The sequence below is a fragment of the Megalops cyprinoides genome, chromosome 3 (assembly GCF_013368585.1).
Source record: "Megalops cyprinoides isolate fMegCyp1 chromosome 3, fMegCyp1.pri, whole genome shotgun sequence".
NCBI classification, from domain to species: Eukaryota; Metazoa; Chordata; class Actinopteri; order Elopiformes; family Megalopidae; genus Megalops; species Megalops cyprinoides.
The window spans coordinates 15682035-15706144 of NC_050585.1; the positions used below are offsets into that span (position 1 = coordinate 15682035).

General features: G+C 38.2%; 1 protein-coding gene across 4 annotated transcripts in view; it reads right to left on the reverse strand.

The window, feature by feature from the left end:
- LOC118774287 (beta-arrestin-1) overlaps positions 1–24110 on the reverse strand; it is a 39357-nt gene that overhangs the window by 13998 nt on the left and 1249 nt on the right. For all 4 annotated transcript variants that reach the window (XM_036523529.1, XM_036523528.1, XM_036523530.1 and 1 more), the window contains one exon: positions 167–197. In XM_036523529.1, the coding sequence (XP_036379422.1) occupies positions 167–197 (31 nt within the window). The remainder of the gene's footprint in view (positions 1–166; positions 198–24110) is intronic.

A 24110-nucleotide genomic window follows, 5' to 3' on the forward strand; every position in this document is an offset into this window, starting at 1 on the left:
GGCGGATGGAATCTTCGCTTAGTTCCTCTCTTTAAAATATGTCTGGTGTATATTATGGCAAGATTGGTTTATGAAAGTATATGATCACATAAATGTGCATTTAAATCAAGAGGAATCACACAAAATAAAGTCACAAGGAATGTTCACAAGAGCTTAAAAAAATTACCTTGCCATTTGGACTTGCCTTCTTGAAAACTCTGAAAAGTGGGGAAATGAGTGATTATACAGTTGGTACAATAATTTACAAGCAAAGCAGAAAAATACATGCATACTAAATTTATGTACACCAAAATGTATACCAATTTTTAAAAATGTTCAACAGACACAGGGAAAGACAGAGAAGTACATCTGGCATACTTTCTGAGAAAACTGTATAATGCCCAGTACATTTACCATAGCTTCAGTCCTGGCAGCAAGCATCAATAGCAAGAGGTATTACTGGAAATGATCACTGACCAGGGAGTAGTAGGATTTACCCATGTGGTAACCACCGGTTAAACTATATCAACTATATCATGGAAAGTCCATTGACCAGTGTTGGCCATGTTTTCAGTATATTTGCCTTGGAAAATGCACACGAGACCTTGAAATACTGATGCAAAAAGAAAAGAAATACTCCCAGAAATTTCAAAATGATCAAAAGAAAACTACAACACTGTCTTCACCTCCTTCCAAGAGTAGATAGATTCTGTTGCAGCAACCTCATTTATGCAAGTTTTTTTTCACCTAGGGCCCATCCCAGCAGACATTAGCTTTAATCAGGAAGAACCTATGTTGCTGAGTGTAAATAGTCCATGAAAGCAAGCCAATACATAATAATGTTGGAAGGGAAGTAGACCCCTGAAGATATCCTATTTTTCCATTCTATACTTCAATTTCTGTTTTTTTTTTTTAGAAAGTACTGTTATAAGTTGTAGTTTGATTGCATTTTTATTTTATAAGTGCTTAAAATTGACCTGAAAGATAACGAGTTACAACGAGTGTTTTGAAATATATTACAATATTGCTTTCTTATCATACTGCTTGCTTGTTAATGCTGAACTATTTCAGTGCAGATTTGCAAGTGGTCAGCTCCTGTCATTAGTCAATATTAATCTTCCAAAAGTTCTCTGAGTCATCTATTGATCTTATGTCTCCTTTGCCAGTATTGACAAACATAAAGCAAAGTTACAGTATGCCATATAGCTCTAATGACAGATGCACTGGAATTTGAATTTGAAGTTTCAAGATTGTGTTTCATAATCTGTTGTTCCAACATAATAAGATTCTATTCTATTTTGACCTCCTACTCCACCCAGCTGCTCGTCCAGGACACTGTGCTCTCCCGCTTGGACTACTGCAACGCCCTCCTTGCAGGCCTCCCAGCCTGCACCATTCAACTGCTGCAGGTCATCCAAAACGCAGCTGCTAGGCTGATCTACAACCTCCCAAAGTTCTCCCGTGTCACCCCCTTGCTGAGATCGCTCCACTGGCTCCCGATCGCAGCCAGCTCGACAACTTCACTCTGCTACATCCGGACGCCTCACTTCTCCCACCATCAGAATGAAAGGCCCACGCTCCTCGCAACGTCACTTTTCCATCATCACCCCCCAATGGTGGAATGAACTCCCCACCCCCCTGAGAACAACCCCTTCAATTCAACCCTTCAAACGTGGTCTGAAGACACACCTCTTCAGACTCTACCTGGACTAACACCCTTGCCATTTTGACCTTGTAGATCTAAGATTCTTGGCATTGTATTTGGCATTGGCATTTGTATGATTGTATTTGATATATGCACCCCTAGATCAGATTAGCTCTGTCTTGCTACACTGACCTTGTGCTCAGCTTCAGCACTATCTGCGTTGTATGACCTGTACACATCTTGCCCTTGTGCCTGTGCCTGTTTTCCGACTATATGCACTTTTGTACGTCGCTTTGGATAAAAGCATCTGCTAAATGAACAAATGTAAAATGTAAATCTATTCAAAGCACTTCCAACCAATCACTTGAATTTACAGTTAAAAAAAATTGCATCCTGGAATTGACCTGTCACACTAGTCTGGACGCAAGGAATTTCAATTTATGGCTGCAACTAAAATATTTCAGTTTGCATAATGACATTAGCAGTATCTGATATAACCTGTAATGCAGCTCAGCATATATTACTTGGGCACATGTTAAAATTTGCCAGCACTGAGTGTGAGGATTACTAAATTCAGACAACAAAACAGTGAATTTAATGCTTAAGACAACCAGAAACCCCCACTTAGCAAACTCAAAATGTAATGCAAAAATCATTCCAGTACATTCATATGATACCAGTGCAGTCAGATTAGACAGAATAATTTATCCTTCCTGAAGGAGCTTTATGTGTTGCATCAGTATGTAAATACCAAATAAATAAATAAATTAGACACCATCGCACATATCCAAAATGCTCAGAACTCAGTTTAGTACTGAGGACAAAGAAAAAAGAAAGGAAGCTCAACACAGCACAACAAGTCATTCCTTGCACACATCCTTTTAGAGAATCTGGTGTTCATTTACAAGACAAATTTAAAAACCTTACAGACCTTATATATATTATTATTGTTTTTTGCTTTTTGGTGATTTCTTTTTATATTTTAAGCTCAGGAAACAAAACAAAACAACACAACCCCCCCGCATCCCTGGGTAATTATTCATGGAAGTCTCACTGCTGCCAAGAGAGCACCATTCACTGGTATCTCAGAATTACCAGACATGCCCACACTTGCAATAAGATTTGGTTGCATTGGAGCTGAATGCTAAACTCTTTTCAAAGATTACTCTAATCTAAGATCCACAAACCGAAATGTTAGAAGTGAACCTAATAGGCATGAAGGAGCATACCTCTCAATAGTCGTAATTCAGCTACTTCCTTGATGTTGTCCATCCTTTGTCTCTTAGGATATGGATACTTACTCATGTGTGTTCACTGCGACACTGACGTTGATATTTTTAGCCCTTTTTTTAAGTGGGTTACCTGCTATCCACTCTTTTTCCACCACAGGTAGTGTTAGTAAACCATGGCTCTTCCATACCAAGTAGAATTGCAATGAGTGAGTTCTGGCAAGTTCTCAACTTAGTCAATGCCAGTATCCCTACACACAAAATATCTCATATTTAAGTGGAGAGTCCTACAACCTTTGTCTCATCTTTCAAAATTTTCACAAAGCTGGTTGTAAAAATACAAGTCCTGCCTTACATTTTTGCAATAAATGGAAAGGTGTGAGTGGACCAGAGCCACCAGAGCTATCTAAAACAGTGCTTTTGCAGGGCCATATTGGACCCATCACTGAGTACAACATTTGATGATCTGTGTTGCCATTTAGTTTGACTTCCCTCATTAGCATTACAGCAGCTTGCAGGTCTTTCGCCTTGGGAAATAAAGGTCGACATTAGCAAACGGATGGTATGAAAAGGGCTCTTTCTCACTTCCCCTGGCCTGTGATTATGCAAACCCATCTGTGTATGGTTCCATAAGCACCGGATGACGGCTTGAAATGCAATTACCTTACTTTCCCACCTATTAAGATTTAATGATGTCATAAATTAGCTGAAGTCCCATTAGATTCCGGCACAGGCAACTTAATCCCTTAATAAGTAGACCATCTTTAATAAGGCTGTGCTGGTAAGCCTTGACTTCACAGACAATTCTTAATTCTTATGATACTGTATCAGATCTTATACTCACTTCAGGTTTTCAATAAGGACAATGGAATTAATGACCAGTTTATTATCATGTAAAAGAAATTTTGTCTATGAACTTATCTGAGGTTTCTGTTTGGCAGTGTACTACAGGTTATGTAGTCCGCTAATGAATGGAATATCTTTATTAAGGTTGTACTAGTAAGGCTTGACTGCATATTGAATTTTCAGTAGTTATCATATAGTAGATCTTATACTTCTATCGTTTTGCACTAAGATCAGTACACTTAAAGATCAGTTAATTATCATGTGAAAGAAATTAGGTCTTTTGTGGAGAAGCTGGCCAATGCCTCTCACAAAAAAAGTGAGCAGAAGGAGCAAAACTAATAACTTTTAAAAAAATTATTTTTTAAAAATCAACAAACAAAAGGAACCAGACTTGACAGTCTAAAAGACAAGGACCCTTTAAACACATTCAACAAAAAGGAATCGAAAAAACAATCAACAGTTGAATGTTCTCCTTCACTCTTTATTCTTGTCTGAGGGATTTGTGTGACACTGTCCTGTGAATACAGGGATAAAAAATAAGCTGATATGTGCTAGGAGTGTGAGGTGGGAGAGGGAGTTTTATCTGAGAGCCATACATTTCTGTCATAAGAGCAACTCCTGATTTTCCTTATCATGGTGATAGCCTCAAAAAAAAGAAGTCAATTTTTGCATGCACATAAATCTATTTTAGTTAAAGGACACCCTGTCATTATGGAGATAATGGGGAAATACTTGTTTGTGTTGCTGTACTTAGTTCCATTTAACCCAATGACCTACCTACTTATGCGAAAAGACACAGTTTACATTGCCATTTGGCTGTGGAAAAATGTATTCTGCGATTAATTTTTAATGGCAAACAGTACCTTAAAACTCTTTGTGAAGCATCCTGTTGCAGTGAGCTCTTAGTGATCAATATACCTTACCTCTGCAAACATCCACAAGGCAATTGGTCCCATAAGACATATTTTTATTTGGTACATATGGTAGTGGATACTAGATTGCATTATTATGAAATGTTACTGAATTTGCTATGGAGGAAATAAAAAGAAAATGAATTTTTCCATAAAAAGAAATTAAATTTTTGGAAAAAGAACCAAAACCTTCACCAAACCAAACCTTCTATAAATTGGCATCTATTAAGCTGTTTCTTCTTAATCATACAGCTAATTCTGTTATTGTGACAATCAAATCAGTGTGATAATCAATTATTGTGACAATCAATTTTTATTGCATTCTGTTTTCATATCATTGGTTCTTTATATCCTAAATGGGCCTCCAGCGATAACATTATGTGCACTTTAAACATACAGCCCTGCTTTCCAAATTCTGCACCAAAGAATAGAGTCTACGTATATCTTTGTTATAAGTCAGCTTATTTTTATCCAAACAAATAAACATAACAATAACAATGTCTGTACTTATGGTGCACAGTGAATATAAGCTGGATATGGTTAACATCCAAATGAAGGTAGCTATAGCTACTAATAAGGACCACAACAGCTATGAAAGCTTGCGACTATAATGCTTTTTTTCCTGTCATTTTGAATTTTGAATTGTCCAACAGGCTGGAATGTAGTGCGGTGGTAGGACATCAGCCTTGAGCGAAGACAAACTGCTCTGTTCTCACTCTTATGATGTACTGTTTTCATTGTTGAAAGAACTGATTGACCTTGAGGAAAGGAGCATGCTCAACACATTATGATGATTTATCAAAACCAGCTTGTTGGAAACTAAAAATACTTGAACATGATGTTGTTTGTCCTCTCAGCTGACTTTCAGCCAGTCTAGTCTGCCACAGTATTCTCCACAGATCAACGTAACCCCGAGGCCTCTGACATCCGTGTAAACAAGGGCGAAACTCAGCTGTTTGACGTGAGAGCATCTGCAGATGTTTAAAGAACCTCGTTTTAGAAACATTGTTGGTGTGGTTTCGGCAGATGGCATTTGATGATTGATACTTCACCACCAATTACAATCATCTCTTTGATATGCAAATGACATTTGACTTTTTTGGCATCTTTGCGTGCAGGAGTCTCACAGTTGCTTATTTGACCTGATTCTGGTCTGTATCTATTGCCTGCAACCATCTAACCATCTTTCTGAAAACGGAAAGTTTGGTTTAGAGGTCTTTGTGGGTCACACCTGCCCTAGACTGAAATACAACATTATTTACCCAACTCAAGCCTAACTGAGGTAAACTAAAGTATATATAAATCCAACTCCAGCTGAATCATGTATATATGCTTCTCCTACTGGCTACTTATCTAGTGATCAATTGCAGAATTTTGACACCTGTAACTTATCCATATGCTCAGAAAGCTGCTGAAAAGTGAGCCCATGAAGACATGGAACAAACTTGGCCAAAAGTGTAGAATAGTGGTAAGCAGCAGCTTTTGTACCCAAAGGTTGCTGGTTTCATCCCCCAGGTTAAAGGAATGCATCTAGTGAAAACAGCCAGCAGTACTGTTGTTGTACCCCAGAGGGCAGGCATTTAACCCAAAGATGCTTCAGGAAAACATGAATGAATGATTTGTGAACTGTGTAAGTCAATCTTAATAAGACATTTGCACACCAGTGACTGACTTTAAAATCAGTCCAAAGTGTTTAAACCAGGGATCAGTTCTGAGTTTAGTTGTAGAAATGGAAGGGATTATGTGTGAAGTAACACACACAAGTAATTTTTGGTTTGAACCAAGGATAACCGTCATGTGCTTGTAACCTCTGAATAATTGTTAAAGTGAAATGTACTCAACAGTTAAGACGGTTTGTAGATAATGACTAATATTGAAGATTTTTTTATTCATTATATAGAAACATGATTCTTTGAAGGAAAGAAAGGTAGCCCTAGGGTGATCAGTGCTTTTAATACTATTTCAAGATCTATACTTAATATATTATTTGCCTCGACCTTATAAAAACAAAAGAATCACCAGAGGTATAAGTGTGGCTGTGGACAGTTCATTATCAATACTTATTGATATCCTTGCTTATAAATTTCAGATTACTCATTCTATAACATCAATGCCATAATTAGCAATGAGTTTTCCCAACAGCAACAAAACATTAGGGAATGCATGCTATACATATCCGATTATTTGCCTGCAGGGACAACTACACTTTTATTAAATTCAAGCACAGAACAATTAGTTATTGCTCCATTAATGCTGTCTCTCTGCATAAAACTGTGTTGTACTAAGGACAATCTGTTCCCAACCCCCCCCCCCCCCCCCCCCCCCCCACCACCACCACCCTTGTTGTTTACTGGTCATTAACATTGTTGCCAAGTATCTACTCTTTGGACTCTTTCCCCTTGTTCTCCCAAATGGTCTGACATGACCGTTCGTGGCTTATCATTATGAATCATAATTATGTAATCATGATTAGCTGGTTAGAACTGCATTAGTATGCTAAGCTGATGCAAAACGGTCATGCCTGAATGTTTCTGATGAGGCAGAACAATGCTCTGTGGCACAGTGTTCATGAATGAGGATAGACTGTTGTTTGATGTTATCCACAACCTGTCTCGTCATCAGTCCTCTTAGATTAAGCTGATACCTCAAGATGACACTGGTGCGTGGCTGTTTCCTTCTTCTGAAATGTTAATGCACTCACGTTTGAAATTTTATGGCATACAACCCCATTTTATCTGTGTGAGGTTGTTAAATTCATTACAGTGGGGTGGTTAGTTTCTAGCCAGTTTGCATTCAGTCACTTTTTAGAGTAGTTATCAAACGTGTGCTCACTGCCCCCCCCCCCCCCCCCCCCCCAATTACTGACAGCAGGATTTTCCTGCAGGCAGTCGCTGTTATCTTGAACTGCAGCACTTACTGACTTGTTTTCTTTAATGATTATTACATGTCTTGCCTCAGGAGGACACCCTGCAGCTCTGGGGCAAGTGTGTGTGGTAACGAGACAAATGGCCCTCTTGCCAGGAGTGGCAGCCACCAGGAAAATTACACACACATTTCATTCTCACATGGACAACTTCAATCAAAATGAATTAAAAATAAAAAAATTATGCCCATAACTGCAGATTTTTGTTTGGGTTTCTAGCTGCTCAGCGGTGGCTCTGCTTTTGGCAAATGCATACGTAATTAGCCCCAGCTGTCCACATTGTTTATCAGAAGATGCAAGTGAAGATGACATGCCTGTCTCAGTCATGGTAAAACTGGAAAACCTTCTGACATCTTTTGCCCCCCACCCCCCCCACCCCACCCCACCCCCACTGGATTGTTCAAATCGCATTAATAGCACACAATAAGTAAACAGATGAGCAAGGCAATGGAGACTTTCAGCAAGTGATCACAATGTGCCACCAACACCTGTGCGATGCTGTAAAGAGCTTACAGCACAGATGTTACTGAGCACAGGTGCCTAATCTGACAATATCCTTATTAAGGTGATGAAAGATCTTAAAAACAAGAGGAAAAAGGGTCCACACCCTGAAGTTGACATCCAATAACAGAGACCCAGTGTTATTCAACAGAGGATTCAGAATCAAGGCAGCTTTTCATAGCTATGTGCATAGCTGATGCACATACCTGTATACACGCTAACTATCACACATCAACTGTGCCTTTATTATGGCTATACCTTAGTTCAAAGGGCCCTTGCTACTGGAAATGAAGACCCACTGTATGGCTGTGTTTCAGTGACTTGGTTTCACACAAAATGGAAAAATGGTTTGCCCGTTAGAAAGCCTTTCATCTTCTGGCATTTCACACTCAGCTGGAGTCCACAGATGGAATTTCTGTGTTGCAAGACACTGATTGTCTGATATTGCCTGGGCAAGAGAGTATAGAGCTGTATTACTAAAGATATTTTTGGACAGAATGTGTGCATCCTTTTGTTTTTAAGAGGACACACAAATGTTTTTCAGTCTTCTGTTTGGGTGGTGAAAGAAAGGCAAATATAGTTGTCAGGATTTAAAAACTGCCACTCTTTGTGAGAGTAAGCAATTCAGACGTCAGGTTGATCACAAAACAGAACAACAAGAATAATCTGTTGACATGAGGGACATGATATGGCCAAGCAGGTTCATTTTGAAAATTGCAATGAAAACATCAATAAAAAAAATAACTTGAGGCATTATTCACATAAGACTAGTTTTGAACTCTCTCCCTATAACGTCCCACTATCTAATTAATTTTCATGTATACATATATCACTTATAGGTGTTCCATTCACAAAGGGACAGGGGTGTGCTACTTATATGTGACACTTCAGCATTTAGCAATACACAAACTCATATTTTAATCAAAAACATGTTGTATGTTCAGCCACACGAGTAGACATTAGTAAACACAACACAGTGTGTGCTGTTAAACCTATTGCACTGTTTATTTAAAAAAATGTTTAGATTACTGTATGTAATTTTGAAACAGTTTCAGAGTTCCATAGAAGACAATTTCAAACCAAAAGTGATCCATTGAACTGTCACAAATCTCAGGAAACTAATCAAAAGCCCCTGGGGATAATCCCGAGATGCACTGAAAGAAAATGGAAAAACAGCCTGTGAAGTGGTCTGGAGAAATGCCAGGAGGTTTTCGCAGATGTGGATTTCACAGGGGACTACACAAAAAGGTGAGCACAAAAATCAGTAAACATCTTGTAGAGGACAGGGCTCAACCCTGACTTATGATGGAAAATCAGTGTGAAAGTAATCCACTAATGCTGTTTCTACAGTGTAGTCCACCTGAAACTCAATGGCAGAACCACAGTTTCCCTACTTTCTTTACGTACCGCACTACAATATAGTGTACAGCACCATTCTTAGTAAAAAACTCTGACTGAAATTAAACTCAAGCGTTACTTTATTTCTTAATGATTACTCCACACTTCAAACTTCAGTTTGGCAAGTTCATTGTGTTCCCATGGGCCCAAGGTTGAAATATTTGTTTAATTCCATTTTGAGTGCTTCTGTATACAGTATGCTTGTGTAAAGTGGGAAGAGCAAGTTGCTAAATTGCCAGCAGCAGAAGCTGCTCTGTGAATGACCGGGAGCGGATGAGCTTTCTAAAGCAAACAAGCTGTAATGTAACTTGTTTTATAATAACAAGATGAAAGTTTGTGATCGAAGTGACACTCCCATCACCTTCACCAGTCCATATCATAAGCCTCTCCCTCTTTCCTCTCCTTTTGCTTAGTTCAGTATGAAAAGCTAGATTCATCCCCATTTCTGGTTAGCTCATGTTTTACACTCTTGATTGTTTATTTCATTATTCTCTCTCCGTGAGATAAAGGCATTTTCCAGAACCTGGCCAAATAACTCTCTGCTCACTGTCATGAGATACACGCTCACTTGTTAACAAATAAATATATAATTGTCATCACACGCTTTATTTTGCATTCGGACAGAGGGCAGGGATAAGAAACCATACAAACGTCATTATCAGGGTTTCTGAGGGACAGATTTTAAAAAGCAATGGGCACAACGCAAACATATGTGGGTACACTGTGGGCACTGTCAGTGTGAATTTAATGACCAATTTTAAGACTGTGAGGGTAAGCAGGTAAATACACAGTCACTCTAGAGACGCACCCTGTTATCACAGTTAGCAGTACATATAACACAGAACACAAACATAGAAAACATGTTCCCTTGTCCAGGTCAGAACACACAAAAACAAATGCTTTTCAAATGTCTAACTAGCTAGCTGGTCAGGGCAAAACAATCAGTGTGCATGATCACTGGAATGCTAGCTAGCTAATTGCTAATGCATGATTATGTTAAAAATGACCAGTTTGCAAAACAATTTTTTGATGTGCTCTTTTATATTTGTGCTAGCAATAGCATGACAAGTGATAGGAATCGTAAACTGGGTAAAAATGTTAAAGCAATTGCATGCATTTCCTATGCCATCTGTGCTGCAACCAGCTTCCCCAAAACATATTTGACCTTTAAAATGATATCAGTTTTGTGACATAAAATGTATGCATAGTGGTTATATTGTATTCAAAACTAACTAAACAACATTTGACCATGCTTCCTAAACAGATATTGAGCAATATCATACTATTTTTTTTTTACTTTTCCCTTTCTTTACCATTACTTTAGAATTGCCAGCTGTGTACATGAGGCATGGCCCATAGCAACATCCCCAATTGTGCAAGAACGCCAAAGCGCAAGGAATGCAATCATACAATACACTCATAAGCAGTCAATGGCTATTTTTTTGCACTTCCCGCAGTGCTCCAGGGTAGCAAATGCTTGACAGGTTAAAGGTGTATCCCTCACCAACATCATCTGAGCAACTGATTGGTGTCTGAGGTCTCATTAAAGGGTGAGGTAATCTCTGTGGCGAGGGGAACATGGCCAACATAAGATACCTTGCCTTGATGGAACAGAGCTAATCATGTTCTGGAGGTGTGGTCTGCTGGTCAGCCAATGACACAGCACTGACTTGAACATGAATCTGGACTGTAGGGCCCAGCCACCACTCAGAACAGGGGCCTTAACCAGTTGAGCTGCTCAGGAGCCCCTATACCTACAGATAAAAGCTAGAAAAATGTGGCAAAAAGAAAGATGGTCAAGATGACAGCATTTCAAAGCTCAAGGGCTAGTACAGTAACGTTGCTCTACATTTTAAATCTGTAGACATTGAGATGTGAACATCAATATGGTTACCAGCTTGCTTAATGTTTTGGGAATATAGCTTGGGTAACTGCTTTAGACCCAGAGTTTCACTCATCTCTGAGTATAGAGGTCAGAAACATTCTATATAGGATGTGGTTTTCCCACCTCCCTTGATGATAACCTAGTTTTCATAGAAAACTGCCCAAAAGCTAATATCAGAAGAGACTCATACTGTATGAGAGGCTAGCTTCCAAGCCTGTTTCCCATATCTCTGCAGTTTACATGCTAAGATTATGGAAAGTATATGCCTGAATATGAGTGAGCCCAGAGCAGTGTAAAATTTCAAGATCAAAATCAGAGATCATCCTGTTTTTTTTTTTTTCTCTATAGTCTAAGAACTATGACTGATATTGGAGCTTTTTGAGTAATTGTAGGATATATCCTACAAAATCCATATAATAGCCATATCCTTTTATGACAGCTTTGAGATATGGTCCCAAATAAAGATTCAATTCGTTTTATGGATTTTTTAAAAAATTATTGTTTCATTGTTTTTTTTTCTTTCTTCATTAAAAAACAAGCCTGCGTGTTGTGCCTGTTAATCCTGCTGTACCCTTGAGCAAAGTACTTTACCTCAAATGCTCCAGCTAGGTGTCACATTTTTAATTTCTAAATAATCCCAATGTGGTTTACAGTTTGACAGACAGATACTGAAATCTGATGGATTGCCTGTACTTTAATGGATTGAGTGGTGAAATTGAAGTTTTCACAATTCTAAAGTCTGAAAACCATTACATGTAGAGTACAATAAGAAGTTGCTGGGTGTATCAGCATATCATCTTTGGAAATTCCTTAGACATTGTTTGAGATTTTACTATCATGGCCAACATCACAAATAAAAGACACGGAAATTCTTTATTTAAGAACTTAACCTGAAAATATATAGACTGTCAAATGTGAAGCACATATAGTTAAGTATCTGGCCTGTAATAGTTTATTTTAGGTATAAACGAGGGCAAATGGCTCAAAAACTGATTGGAAAATAATTGCATTATCAATGATAACTGGTGAATATTACCTTTGGAGGAAACTCTTGGAGTTAATGCAATTGTTAGCAATTATTATTATTTTTTAAGATGATGTGAATGACTACAGATTATGTTTAGACAATGTCTCTTTTTTATCAAGTGAGAGCATATACTTTAAACTTCAAAGCATGGGACAGATTTCTCTACACTGAAGCTGGTATGTCAAAGGTGTTTCTTTCTTATGAATCCTTTATTAATATTACAGTGAACCATATAATTTGTGAAAGAAACAATGACCAAGCATTGATTATGTATTTGTGACAATACTGATTTTGAAGGTATAGTTGATTTACTGTGTGACAAATTACATGGCCTACTCTTAGATTATATATTAAATTGTCCTGATTTGAAGCTTATAAACACACATACACAGAGACAGGGTGTGTCATGTGTATAAGTCAGCTATAATCTCTTGTGGTTCACTGTTTGTTTGTGTATGAATTATAAATGATTCTATTAGGTGAACAAATGCCATTTGTTGAAGAGCTCTCTCTTCTGAAATGGCTTTCTGCGATGAAATGGCTGTGTATGGCATGCAGCTTTCAGTGATGACTTATTACCAGAGAACCTGGGCTTTTGGCTTTTGTTATGAAATACCATGATCCCAGACCATCTAGTGAATTTGCAAACAGGAGGAGAGGATCTATTTCAAAGATTATATGAGAACTGCAGATCAGACGTGATTTTCCCCAATGTGTTTATGAATTTAGTTAGATCATGATGAAATCATTTCCAGTCTCAGGCAAAACACTGACTTTTGTCTCTTACACCAATGAAAGACTTTTAGGAGATGTTGTAATTTTTCCAGTTCTACATTTTTGGAGTGACTGCCAGTGACCATCAAACTAATTTTATCTGGGAAATAAAATACAGTTACAACTGATGATACATATGGCTCAAATTTAAAGAACACTGTTCACTGCATTTAGACTGAAGACACAATTAAATAAATTAAATGAATGAGACAAAATAATTTTGAAAAAGTCTCATTTGAAGCAACAAAAGAAAAAGGCAGCGTAATGTTTCATTTTAAAATGTAACATAACAGCTTTCAGGTGATTTGTTCAGATCCAGCTTAATGCAGCACAATAATTAATCTAAAGCTCTAAGTGCAATTTAGGTGTCAGATGGCATTCTAAGTTATTTCATTATTAGTCATTACTTTATTTCCTTTCTTTGTAGATTTTTTTGTGAAACAAACCTGGTTATACCATTGCAGGATACATTATTAGTCATAAAAACTAAACATGAAAAATGAATGTAAAATTCTAATTTGTTATCCCTGTGCCATGAGTGTTGCCAGTATCATTTACCATTACAGATCTGGCTGGGCACAATGATACAATGACACTCCAATAAGAAAAGTCCTTCTTTTGTCTTACAAAAGAAGTCACTGACTCACTAAATCATTGTCTTTCATATTGGGAATCAATGCAGTACCTGTAGGACGAGTCACCTTAAAGCCAAACATGCAAAGGTCAAACAAAATGCTGTTCAGCAATCATAATTACATCGGATGAAGGTTAGGCTTTTCCAATCAACACAGTTGATTAAATTGCACGTGGCTGAAATGTAGATTAAATCCTCATCTTAAAGCAGCATAATGTGATATGCTGTAGACCACCCCGTTTCAGTACATCCATTTCAAATTATCAAGAAAGTGCAATAAATTGTTTTTTATTATTATTACTACTGTGAATGAGAAACCCCTGCATTCAATCCACAGTGGTCTTCAACTTTTGACTAATATATCAATTTGAGTTTTCAATACAAAACAATCAACACCATACAATTTTCTCAGTCATTGTAGAGAACACTGAACTTGTCAAGTCCAGGTTCATCTCAAGCTTTGTGTCCTTTCTCTATTCTTGAACGTTCTTCAAACTAATGACCTGCAGAGCAACTGTGTGTTTATAGATGGCCATTTTTTTTCCAGTAACATTTACTTTTCCAAGGGCACCAAAAAAGTCATGCGGCAGTTCTGAGTGAATTTATGGACTGAGCTGATAACTCCTTCTAGGATTTGAACTTGAGAGAAACCAAACGAACACTTCCTCACTTAAGGACACAGAGTCTCAATCCAGCAGGGATGATATATCACTGTCAGGAGGGCCCAGGTGTTACTAATTATACATCTCTGGGAACCTATTTACAGTGCCTATTGCCTATTTTTTTCAACAGCTGCAATCTGATGGACACATTTAATCTGTCATTAAAGAGGTACAACATCACCCACATTTTGCTGAAAAACAAGAATCGATATGAATTACAATGCCCTGCTAGCCAGGGAATACTCAATATAAGGGCTGTCTCTGGTGAGCAGGCATCAACTGTCACTCTGACCTTTTAACTTGATGATCAAATCACTTCACAGAGAATATTTGTGTCTAGCTATAATGAAAATCCATATACTGTAGTTGATATATTCCGTCTTGTTGTTATAAAAATGTCACTGCTCTCACATTTTGAATATTTAAAATTTAATGTACAAAAAACAGTGGGGTGGGCAATTGTAGATTTTTTTTTGTAGAAAATAAATGCAAGTTGTAAAAGATATGGACACAGTATATTGTAAAGGGTTAGCGTGCGTAGCTCTACCAGTGATATTTTTTTCCCACTGTATCAATAGCAGGGGGTGATGCAACTCAGATAACAGTGCCAATAGAAGGGCTTTGCAAAGTGTAGTAGCTACAAAATCAGGTTGCTTAGGTGACCTTTGTGAAAGAATCAGGAGGAAGGAAGCCTACTTCAGATTCCAGCTCACACACAAAGGCCACAGTCATCCACAGTGACCTAACCCACTTTAAAACAACTAGTAAATCACCCTGGTTGTTTACCCTTACTACTAACACAGAGCAGCAGTGTTCTAAAGTGATAGCACCAGCATAGTAGGTTTCCAACAGTTATTTATTATTTTTTTCAAGTAATCCAAAATAGTAATTAAACCATTTGTGGAATAAAGGAAAGGTCCTACTGCAAATTCAGATTTCCCCATTTTCATCTTTCATGTTGGATCTGTTTTTACTTGAAATTGCTTGTGTATGTATCAGCTTTCAGATGTGCGTCTATTCATCATATCAATGCAATCACTCAGTAAGGACACACTAGTGGAAGATTTTTTTCTCAAGACAAACAAAGTATATTGTATGTATTAAGTGACAGCTGTTGTGTACATTTCCCATTGATGAATGTTTCAGTAGTATGAACAACCTCCATTCAAAGACACACTGTATAAACCCTTTTAAATGTCCTTGGGCATCTGTTCAGTGTAACTTGTATGTCTGTTTAGTGTGACAATCTATATCACAGACTTCAACAACTTTCTATGACCGCTTAAATTTTAAAGTCATGTAGCATAGGACCAAAGTCATATTGTACATCTAAGCAAAAGCATTTCATTTCTGCATTAGTTGTTGTGGGAAAATTGCTATAACATTCTGATGTGGTAGTAGGTTTCAGAAGTACTTTGTAAAAACCAGTGCTTTTGTTTTTTTTTTTTGTTTTGTTTTTTTTTTTTGTTTGTTTTGTTACAATGTATTATTTATTGTTAACAAGCAGAAATTCAATATTTCATTTTATTCTGTGGTGGAACAAGATCGTTCTAACAAAAAACAATCACTCCTAAAGTAATATAATTCAACATTTGATAAAATCAGGCCTGACACCATTTCATAACTTGAGGGGGTTTAACTAAAAGAACACCTCAGTTGATATCATGCATTATATTGTGCTGCACACAGAATAATTTTGTTCTGTCCGTTTCTACAAACCCATCCATCACTATAAAAGAATATGAACGCTCTGTCAGCGTTTCACAAAAACAAATGGAGCAACTAGCTGGCTACATTTTCCATCCACAGCTCCTCAGTAGCATTAACTAGCTCAAAAACAAGAAGCTAAAAAGTAACTCATAAATGTACGTTACGTACTTATGTTCATGTTGTTAATGTTAACTTCCATAACAATTAAATTTATATATGTAAAGTACACCACATGAAAAAATGTGTTACAATTACAGCACAAAAAATAAAGACACCTTGCTAGCTCGTCACTTGCCACTACCTTGCTAGCCTGTCACTTGCTTCCTACATACAAATGCACAAACAATTTACATTATATTTGTGAGCCATCTTCTACACCTGTAGGTTATTTAGCTTGCTAGTTTTACTGGTTAGCTAACAGATTTGAATAATGTAAGGCACCAGTTGTAGCAGGTTCCATTACAAATGTGCCACACTTGGAGTGTTACCTGGCAAACTAGCAGGCATGCTCACAGCAAGTCATGCCAAGCAATGCATTGCACTATTAAAAACATAGGCTACCTTTCCAAATAAACTCAGTGGCATTGTAGCAGCTCAGTTAGCAAACCTGGAGCACTTTTGCCTGCCTTAATCACAGAGCCAGCATGAGTTCTGGTTCCAGGGGCAGCAGAACTCGCTAACAAAGCTTGCCTTTACACCGATGTGACATTGTTTATCCTTCTGCAATCTGTTGTGTAACCTGTAGGTTGTATCGAAAGAACTAAGATGCATAAGGTCCAAACTATCCAGGTAATAACATTTCTGATATCTTGTCATCAAGGTAGCCTACACTAATATAATACGAATGCTTTTCACCATCATGGTGCTTCAAGTTATAGAGGCTGTTGTACTGTATGTCATATGAAGCAATTCAAAAAATGTGGCCAGGCACAGAAATCTTGCTTAGTCAACTAACTTTGTGGTACAGAGTCCCACTTTCTGTCCTCAGTAAACCATACCAGCATGTTTCATTCATTTGCAGTAGTGATGTAGAAAATAAGAACAGGGCAATTATTTGTTGAAAACACATGGGAAAAATAGATGAGGATTTCCAGAAAAACACTTGTTGATTAGTTCCAAATCCCATTACAATCAGAAAACACATACCCAAAATGCAACTATATGCCACCTTCCTAAAACTGAGCTCCACGTTTGTTCATATTCAAATCCATACATAACCTTTGCCTGTTCATGATGTCTGTGTTGTTTTTCTTTTATCTGGGCATCACTTGGATTGCCTAACTGCATCAATGTTAACCTCTCTCACCAAACGTGATCTGAACCCAAGTGACACAGTGCATACAGCCAAGAAGCCCAGCAGAGAGCAGGAAAGGTGGCCAGTCCTCTCTAATTGACACACAGATCACGTCAGGCACTCTTGCCTTCATTAGGGTGATGCATGTAAGCTTCCACTTTTCTCAGGCCACAATTCAACATCCTCGGTGACAAGCAAAGAAAGGGCAGTGATCCACGAACTACACAAAGTGACAACAAATGAAAGGGATTATGTAACTGGAGCAGCCATCAGCAAAGCAAGGCCACTCGGTGCAAGGACGCTGATCTCACCGTTAGTCAGAGGAGAGTGGAATGTTGGATTTCCAACCTATCAACACTCAACGCATCAGAGAGTAATGAATGTAGTGGAATGTAATTGGAAATAGCCAAAAATTGGCTCTGTATGCCGCCCCCATACATGTGCTTTGTAGTCATATGTGTGTATAGATTACACATATGACTACAAACAATAAATATTTATGTTGGTCAAATCATTTAAAATCACTTAATTTCTCAAGTCGATTACACAAATGTGTCATTCAGAACAACTCAACTTGGTTCATGTGTAATTGTAGATACTGGTGGATGTGTGAATGTGATTGTGGAGAGGTTCACTTGTTTCTGTAGTAGTAGTAGTAGTAATAGTTTATTTTGGTCCTTATTAACAATTTCACAAAATGAATACACATAGAAATAAATAAATGACAATAAGTCATTAAATTAAAAGGAAAAACAACAACAAATATTGACCAAAAAGGTGTAGGCTGAAGCTTTATCTTATTTTAGCTTTATCTACCCTTTTTACATAACATGTTCTGATAGGCAACCCTTTCTCTACTGGGTTTAGGCTATACAAAGACAAAACAATACCAAAGCAAAAACAAAAGTTCCAAACCTATGACACTGGGTACCAAAAGAACAAGAACGATTATAGCTGAACTAAAATGCAAGAATTGCCAAGACGTGGTGGGGAAGAGATCACTGCGATCAGTGTCGAGGTGTTCTGTGTTGAACAGAATCTCTAGTGTGCAACAGTCGACAACATCATGTCTGCAGTTATGATACATCAAGACAACTTGTGACAAGTAACAGCCAGGGCAGCCTCTTGGCAACAACTCTGTTCAAGATCGTTATACCAATAGAGGCGTGTCTGAGGTCGACATCTCTGTGCATCCCAGCCTGCTGCAGGGACACCCACACCAGCCTCCATACAATAAGACCGCAGTAGGAAGCAGTTCCAGGATGAAAGCAACAAAGTCAAATGTACACATCAGTGTGATGCTGAATAACTATGTTAGACCAGAACATTCCAAAATAAACTCTCCAAACACTAACATTACACTATGTACAATGAGTAGTTATGGTTGAATCTGCTCCAGCACCACAGTGGGCAGAGTGTGTACCACAGTCATGGGCAGAGATAATATCCACATTGCAGGCTGGTTCTGAAGTGGAGGTGTGATGGAACGGTCTGCAATGCAGTGTGGATGGAGATGACAGTTTATTAACAGCCCCTGTACTGCGCAGTGCTGTAGACAATGCTCTGGCCACACACATTGCCCATTACTTTGAACACAGGAATGCTCTCACCCATGGGACACTTTTGTTCAAATATCCTGGCACAGAATGGTGCGTGCGTGTGTGTGTGTGTGTGTGTGTGTTGACCTGTTCATGCTCTGTTCACCTAATCTGAACTCAAAGGAGCATTCCTTGATTGGCGAGTGCGTTGTCAGGATCCGCGACCACATCTGCTTGCTGAAGTGCATGCTGCACTTCTCCCTGAATGCAGTATGATTCTTCAGAGAGAGCTAAATGCTCAGAGGCCCTTGTAACGTCACTGCCATGGCAGGTGCGAGCACTGCTGGCAGCAGATGGAGGACACATGGGATATTGAACTAGATATTAAAGAAGTGAACCCCCTTGGTGTTTCACCTCCTTTTAATTCTTAACAGATCTGAAAATTAATGTCATATGTACCCTTAGTATTATGCTCAATATTTTTTTTTTTTTTGCCAAAGAAATAAATTACACTGTAGTTTGTTCTTGTGTAATAAAGGCCATTATGGAGCCATAATCATGAGCTGCCTGTCAGTGTATGTGTGCATGTACGTGTGTGTGTGGAAACAGATTCAAGATCATTAAGTTAAAAAACGATGCACTTATATAGATATAGACTAGAGACTGTCTCATTGTGAGGATGGTTTTTCTGCAGTTATTTCAAATGCTTTCAGGGAGGATCAATAAAGCAATTCAGAGCTCTTAATATAAATTTAAAATGATTCTGGACTCCCCAAAACCTGCTCAAATCTCAACTCTCCATTTTTTTGGATTTTGCATGGGTTTGCCATCTGTCTACAAAAATTGTCCAGATCTTGTTCTATCCATGTAGCTGTCCTTTCTATATGTTTTGTGTTACAACAAAATTTAATGTGACTGAATTTGTACCTCACCCAAATTACTCATGAACTCAGTTTTAAAAAGTAGACTCTTCAATGAGGATTATCCAGTGCCCAGTCAAATTCAAAAGTCCATGCTGCTGGTTTCAGAAAAAAAATGCTGACAACAACTCCCATAGAACTGGTGTATGGAGCAGGTGGACAGGAAGTCTTTAAACAAAAAGCCATCCATAAAGGCTGACAAGTGGATGGGGCCTCTCTCTCTTAGGTGACTCTGATGGCATTGCTAATGTACTGTAGAGCTAATTTATTATTTATTTACAGGCAAATTCCTCAGCAATTCGATATGCAGCTTTGTAGTAATGAGGGAAGCAAATTTGGGTGTTTTGACTTGTCTTGATTTTCTTTTTATATCTAGGTACATCTGTTGTTTATTATGTGTGGAATTTATATCTGCAATGGCATTATTCCTACAGTTTCTGCCTGCCATGCACCAGGACTAAGAGCTGAATAAAATTAAATGCAAGGAGTTAATAAAGTGTAAGCCATTTCAAGCTGTAGTATGAGAGGACAAAGGTGAAAGTTCATAAAAGCTACATTTCAGTGACACTGAGAAGCATTGTCCCATACTGAGTTACCAATGCATGGAATAGCTTAACAGGATTCACTTTGGAAGGACAGACCTTTACAGCATTCAAGACAAGGCTTGACACAGTTCTTGAAGCATTCTAGGTTATACGCAGAATGAATAGCAGTACTGAATGCCCTGTTCTTATAATTAAGATTATCGTTAAGCCTGTTCTCATCATTTTTACCACACTACACGTATGTTCTTATGTAACTGCATTTACTTGTTGGCAGACATGCAGGATTGTTTTCTGAGTTCTGTGTGCTTTTCAGTGTGAGTTTCTTTCAATGCATCCCAAGGGTTTGAATCCCTTGTAAACAAAGGTAGCTCATGTTGTTTGATTAGTACGGTAGTGCAATCAAGAAGCACATCTCTGCATATGTCACCAAAGCATGAAAAGCACGCAAACAGAAACATTATTAAATCACATCTTATTTCCCACAGTACACGGTAAACAGGTCTCCTTATTTTTTGATTGCTCTGTTGGGGTTAACTGCAGAGAAATGGTCATTTCTGATACTATTCAGTACAGTGTGGTGAATTGGAACAAAGCAGCATCCCCTTTTCCCCACACTAGTTACCTCAGGCCATGATGACGCACAGATCAAATATTACTTACAAAACTAAAAATATAGAGCGTAACCTTGAAGTACGTTCTATTCTTGTTCTTAACCACTGAAAATACATTCCTTCAAAAAAAGTCGGCTTCTTCAATGAATAATAGTTCCATACAGGAACTTCAAATTTAGAAACATCTGTGAACTGTTGCTATCCTTGTACTCCCCCCACCTCTTATTATGGTCATAATAGTCACAGTTGTACATCATGGGTCCCTAAACGGAAGAGGAAATTAAATAAAAGCTCTTCAGCTCTCATTTAGAGTGCCTTGCAAGTCACTGCAATGATGCTTTGGGAAAATAAGGTCCCAGCACCAGGTCATTTAGGAACGCTAATTAGCCGGTGGCTTAGATGGATGTATGGGTCCTTCTCATTTCACATTAATGACCGCCACAACATTTAGCAGTCACATGTAGGATGAGGACAGAAAGCAACGCTGCTAGATTCTAACCACTTGGCATGTTGTGAAACTGAAAACTGCGCACATACTAATTTAAAAATCAAAGGACAGCCTCTACTCATTGCAATAGTATTGTCCAACTCTGTAATGCTCATTGATGTTGCAAACAAGTCTGTACATCTACAGTACTATTGGGTCAAAACAGCGTTGTTCAGCTACTGTGTGATAAGCTGTGCAGTCTACATTCAGCAAAACATTAAGAAACTGATCATCATCCTCGCACTTGCAACCAACATAGCATTCCCAGGCAACTTTTTCTGTTCATGAAGTGATTACAGCTTGCTACTACCTCCTTAAACACCTTGCTGTGCAAGATAATTAAATTATGAGCAAGCAACTGATAACTACTGTCTGTTTATATTATGCAGTAGAAAACAGTAACATCATTGGGTAGTTAAGTAGCTAGAACCTCAACTTTATTACCAGAACTAATTTTTAAATCATTCTTTGACGTTTTAAGCCAAGGGGATACTTCTGTCAATTCTGTTTTTACTAGTTCTTTACTGTTTCTGTCCATTGATACAATCAGGCACACTTCAAATAATGTACAGAATACAGCATACTGAAAGTATACTAGGGATGAAGAGACGGTAACAGAATTTTGGGTTTCTTTCATATAGCTCCTTCAAAAACTTTAAAATTGAATTGCCACAGTAAATAAATTGGCTGACGCCATCTTGTTTGACTTTGCTTGTTGTCATCCAGCTACTGGGTTGCTTGGAATGGGAATGATGAAATCTCTTCCCAAGAGCAATGAATGCTTATCAGACACTTATCGAATTGCAAAATCACTGCATGAACACCATGATACTGTGGCTATCTCTAGACATAATCAGACTAAGCAGCCTCTCATGGCCACAGCTCCAGGGAGGGGCAACCACCATTTGCATAGATATCCTTTTGAATCCTTGCATTCTGATTGGTTGCTGTTGAGAATGAAATGTAAACTGCATATGTCCCCTTCAGCTCCTTATTAATCTGCAGTACTTTGTCTCCTTACCTGCATCATAGTGTCATTATGCTAGATTAAGCTAGGTCACGCTACACCTACTAGTGTCCCTGCAAGGCCCTTATTGCACTTGAGTGTACTTGCACAGTACCTTTTTACAGTGGATAGTATTTTATTCAAATTATATGTGTTATTTTCAGTTATCACTGCAGAGTTTCCTGAGAAAATATAGTTGCCCTGGGAACACTGAAAGGTCTTTTTTATGCTAACCCCATTTGACAACATTCCAGTCTGGAATGTCATTTCTGTGCTGAAAATTGAGAGCTGGACCAGGAAATGTGACAGAATGTAACCAAATTCAATACATTTCTCAAAAAACAAAAGCTTTCAATTGCCAAACAGTCAGCTTTGTCTTGAATTTGACATATGTGAAGGGAGAGTGCTTTCATTGGCTGGTTTGTTTCTTACCATGTTTTAAGGAAACAACATCATAACAACATCATACCCTCTGAAAAGGGTATGATGTTGTTATGATGATGTATGATGATGTTTTCATAACACAATAATCAGGGTGGACTGTGGCAAGAGCTGGAGATCCCAGAATCCAGGTATCCTACAAAATTACTCCCAGTTTATCCCTCCTTGAATTAATCTAACCCAAAACCTTAGGCATTAGAATGCTCATGGCACAGTACAACAACAAACAGTTAATTGGTGGAATCTACTTTGAGGACAGTTAAAATGTTTTGATAGCCTACAATGTGGTATTTATAAACTGATGGGGGTGAGAAGATTAAATATGATGGAGGCCACCTTTGGTGGACCTGGAATTGAACCAGGAAGTGATTGGATAATGATAAAGATTATTACAGCACGTGAAATGTCAATGTCAAAATGGAAAGACTAATCTTTAAAAGCCAACTGCACTTAATTATGTGACAGGGCGGCGCCATATTCTTTGCAATTACAGTTACAGAAATAAGATGCCAAAATCAGGCCTTAAATGAAACATCAGTAATCAATATTGTCTTGCAGAACTTTATGGGTGTGTTAGGTTTGTTACAAGCCAAACTGAAGAAAGCTGTGGATATAGCTGGGAAAGCTGGAAGTGCAGAGGGATGCCATTGTGCATAGAATACAAATGGTAAATTCTTGATGACCCCCTTCAGATCACAGACTTAAGTGTTTGATGTGCAGCCAGCCAGATAAGGAAACTCATGTACATCCTTTGCCTTGGGCAAAGTCTTTCTCCAAATGCCTGCCCCTTTTTCAAATGAGCAATAATTAGACAGATTGAATCTCATCTCCACAGACAGAGCTGCACATGAATTCCAGTGGGGGTACATGTTTTTTTCAAGTGCAAATCTGGGGAAAAGTTTTACCCAGGGGATCCAAGCATTTGCTTTCACTTCCTGATGAAATGGCCCTTGGAACCCTGACCTGTCATTGACCCTTCTGTGGGAATTCCATGGAAAAGTCTTTAGTTGGTCAAAGCAGATGACTGACACGTAGTCATCAATAGTAAGGAATCAATTGCATTCCTTTTCCATCTGTTCTTGAAGTCTGAGGGCAAACCCTCCATCCATTCCCAGCACCAGGCCCTTACTGTAGTTTGACTGAA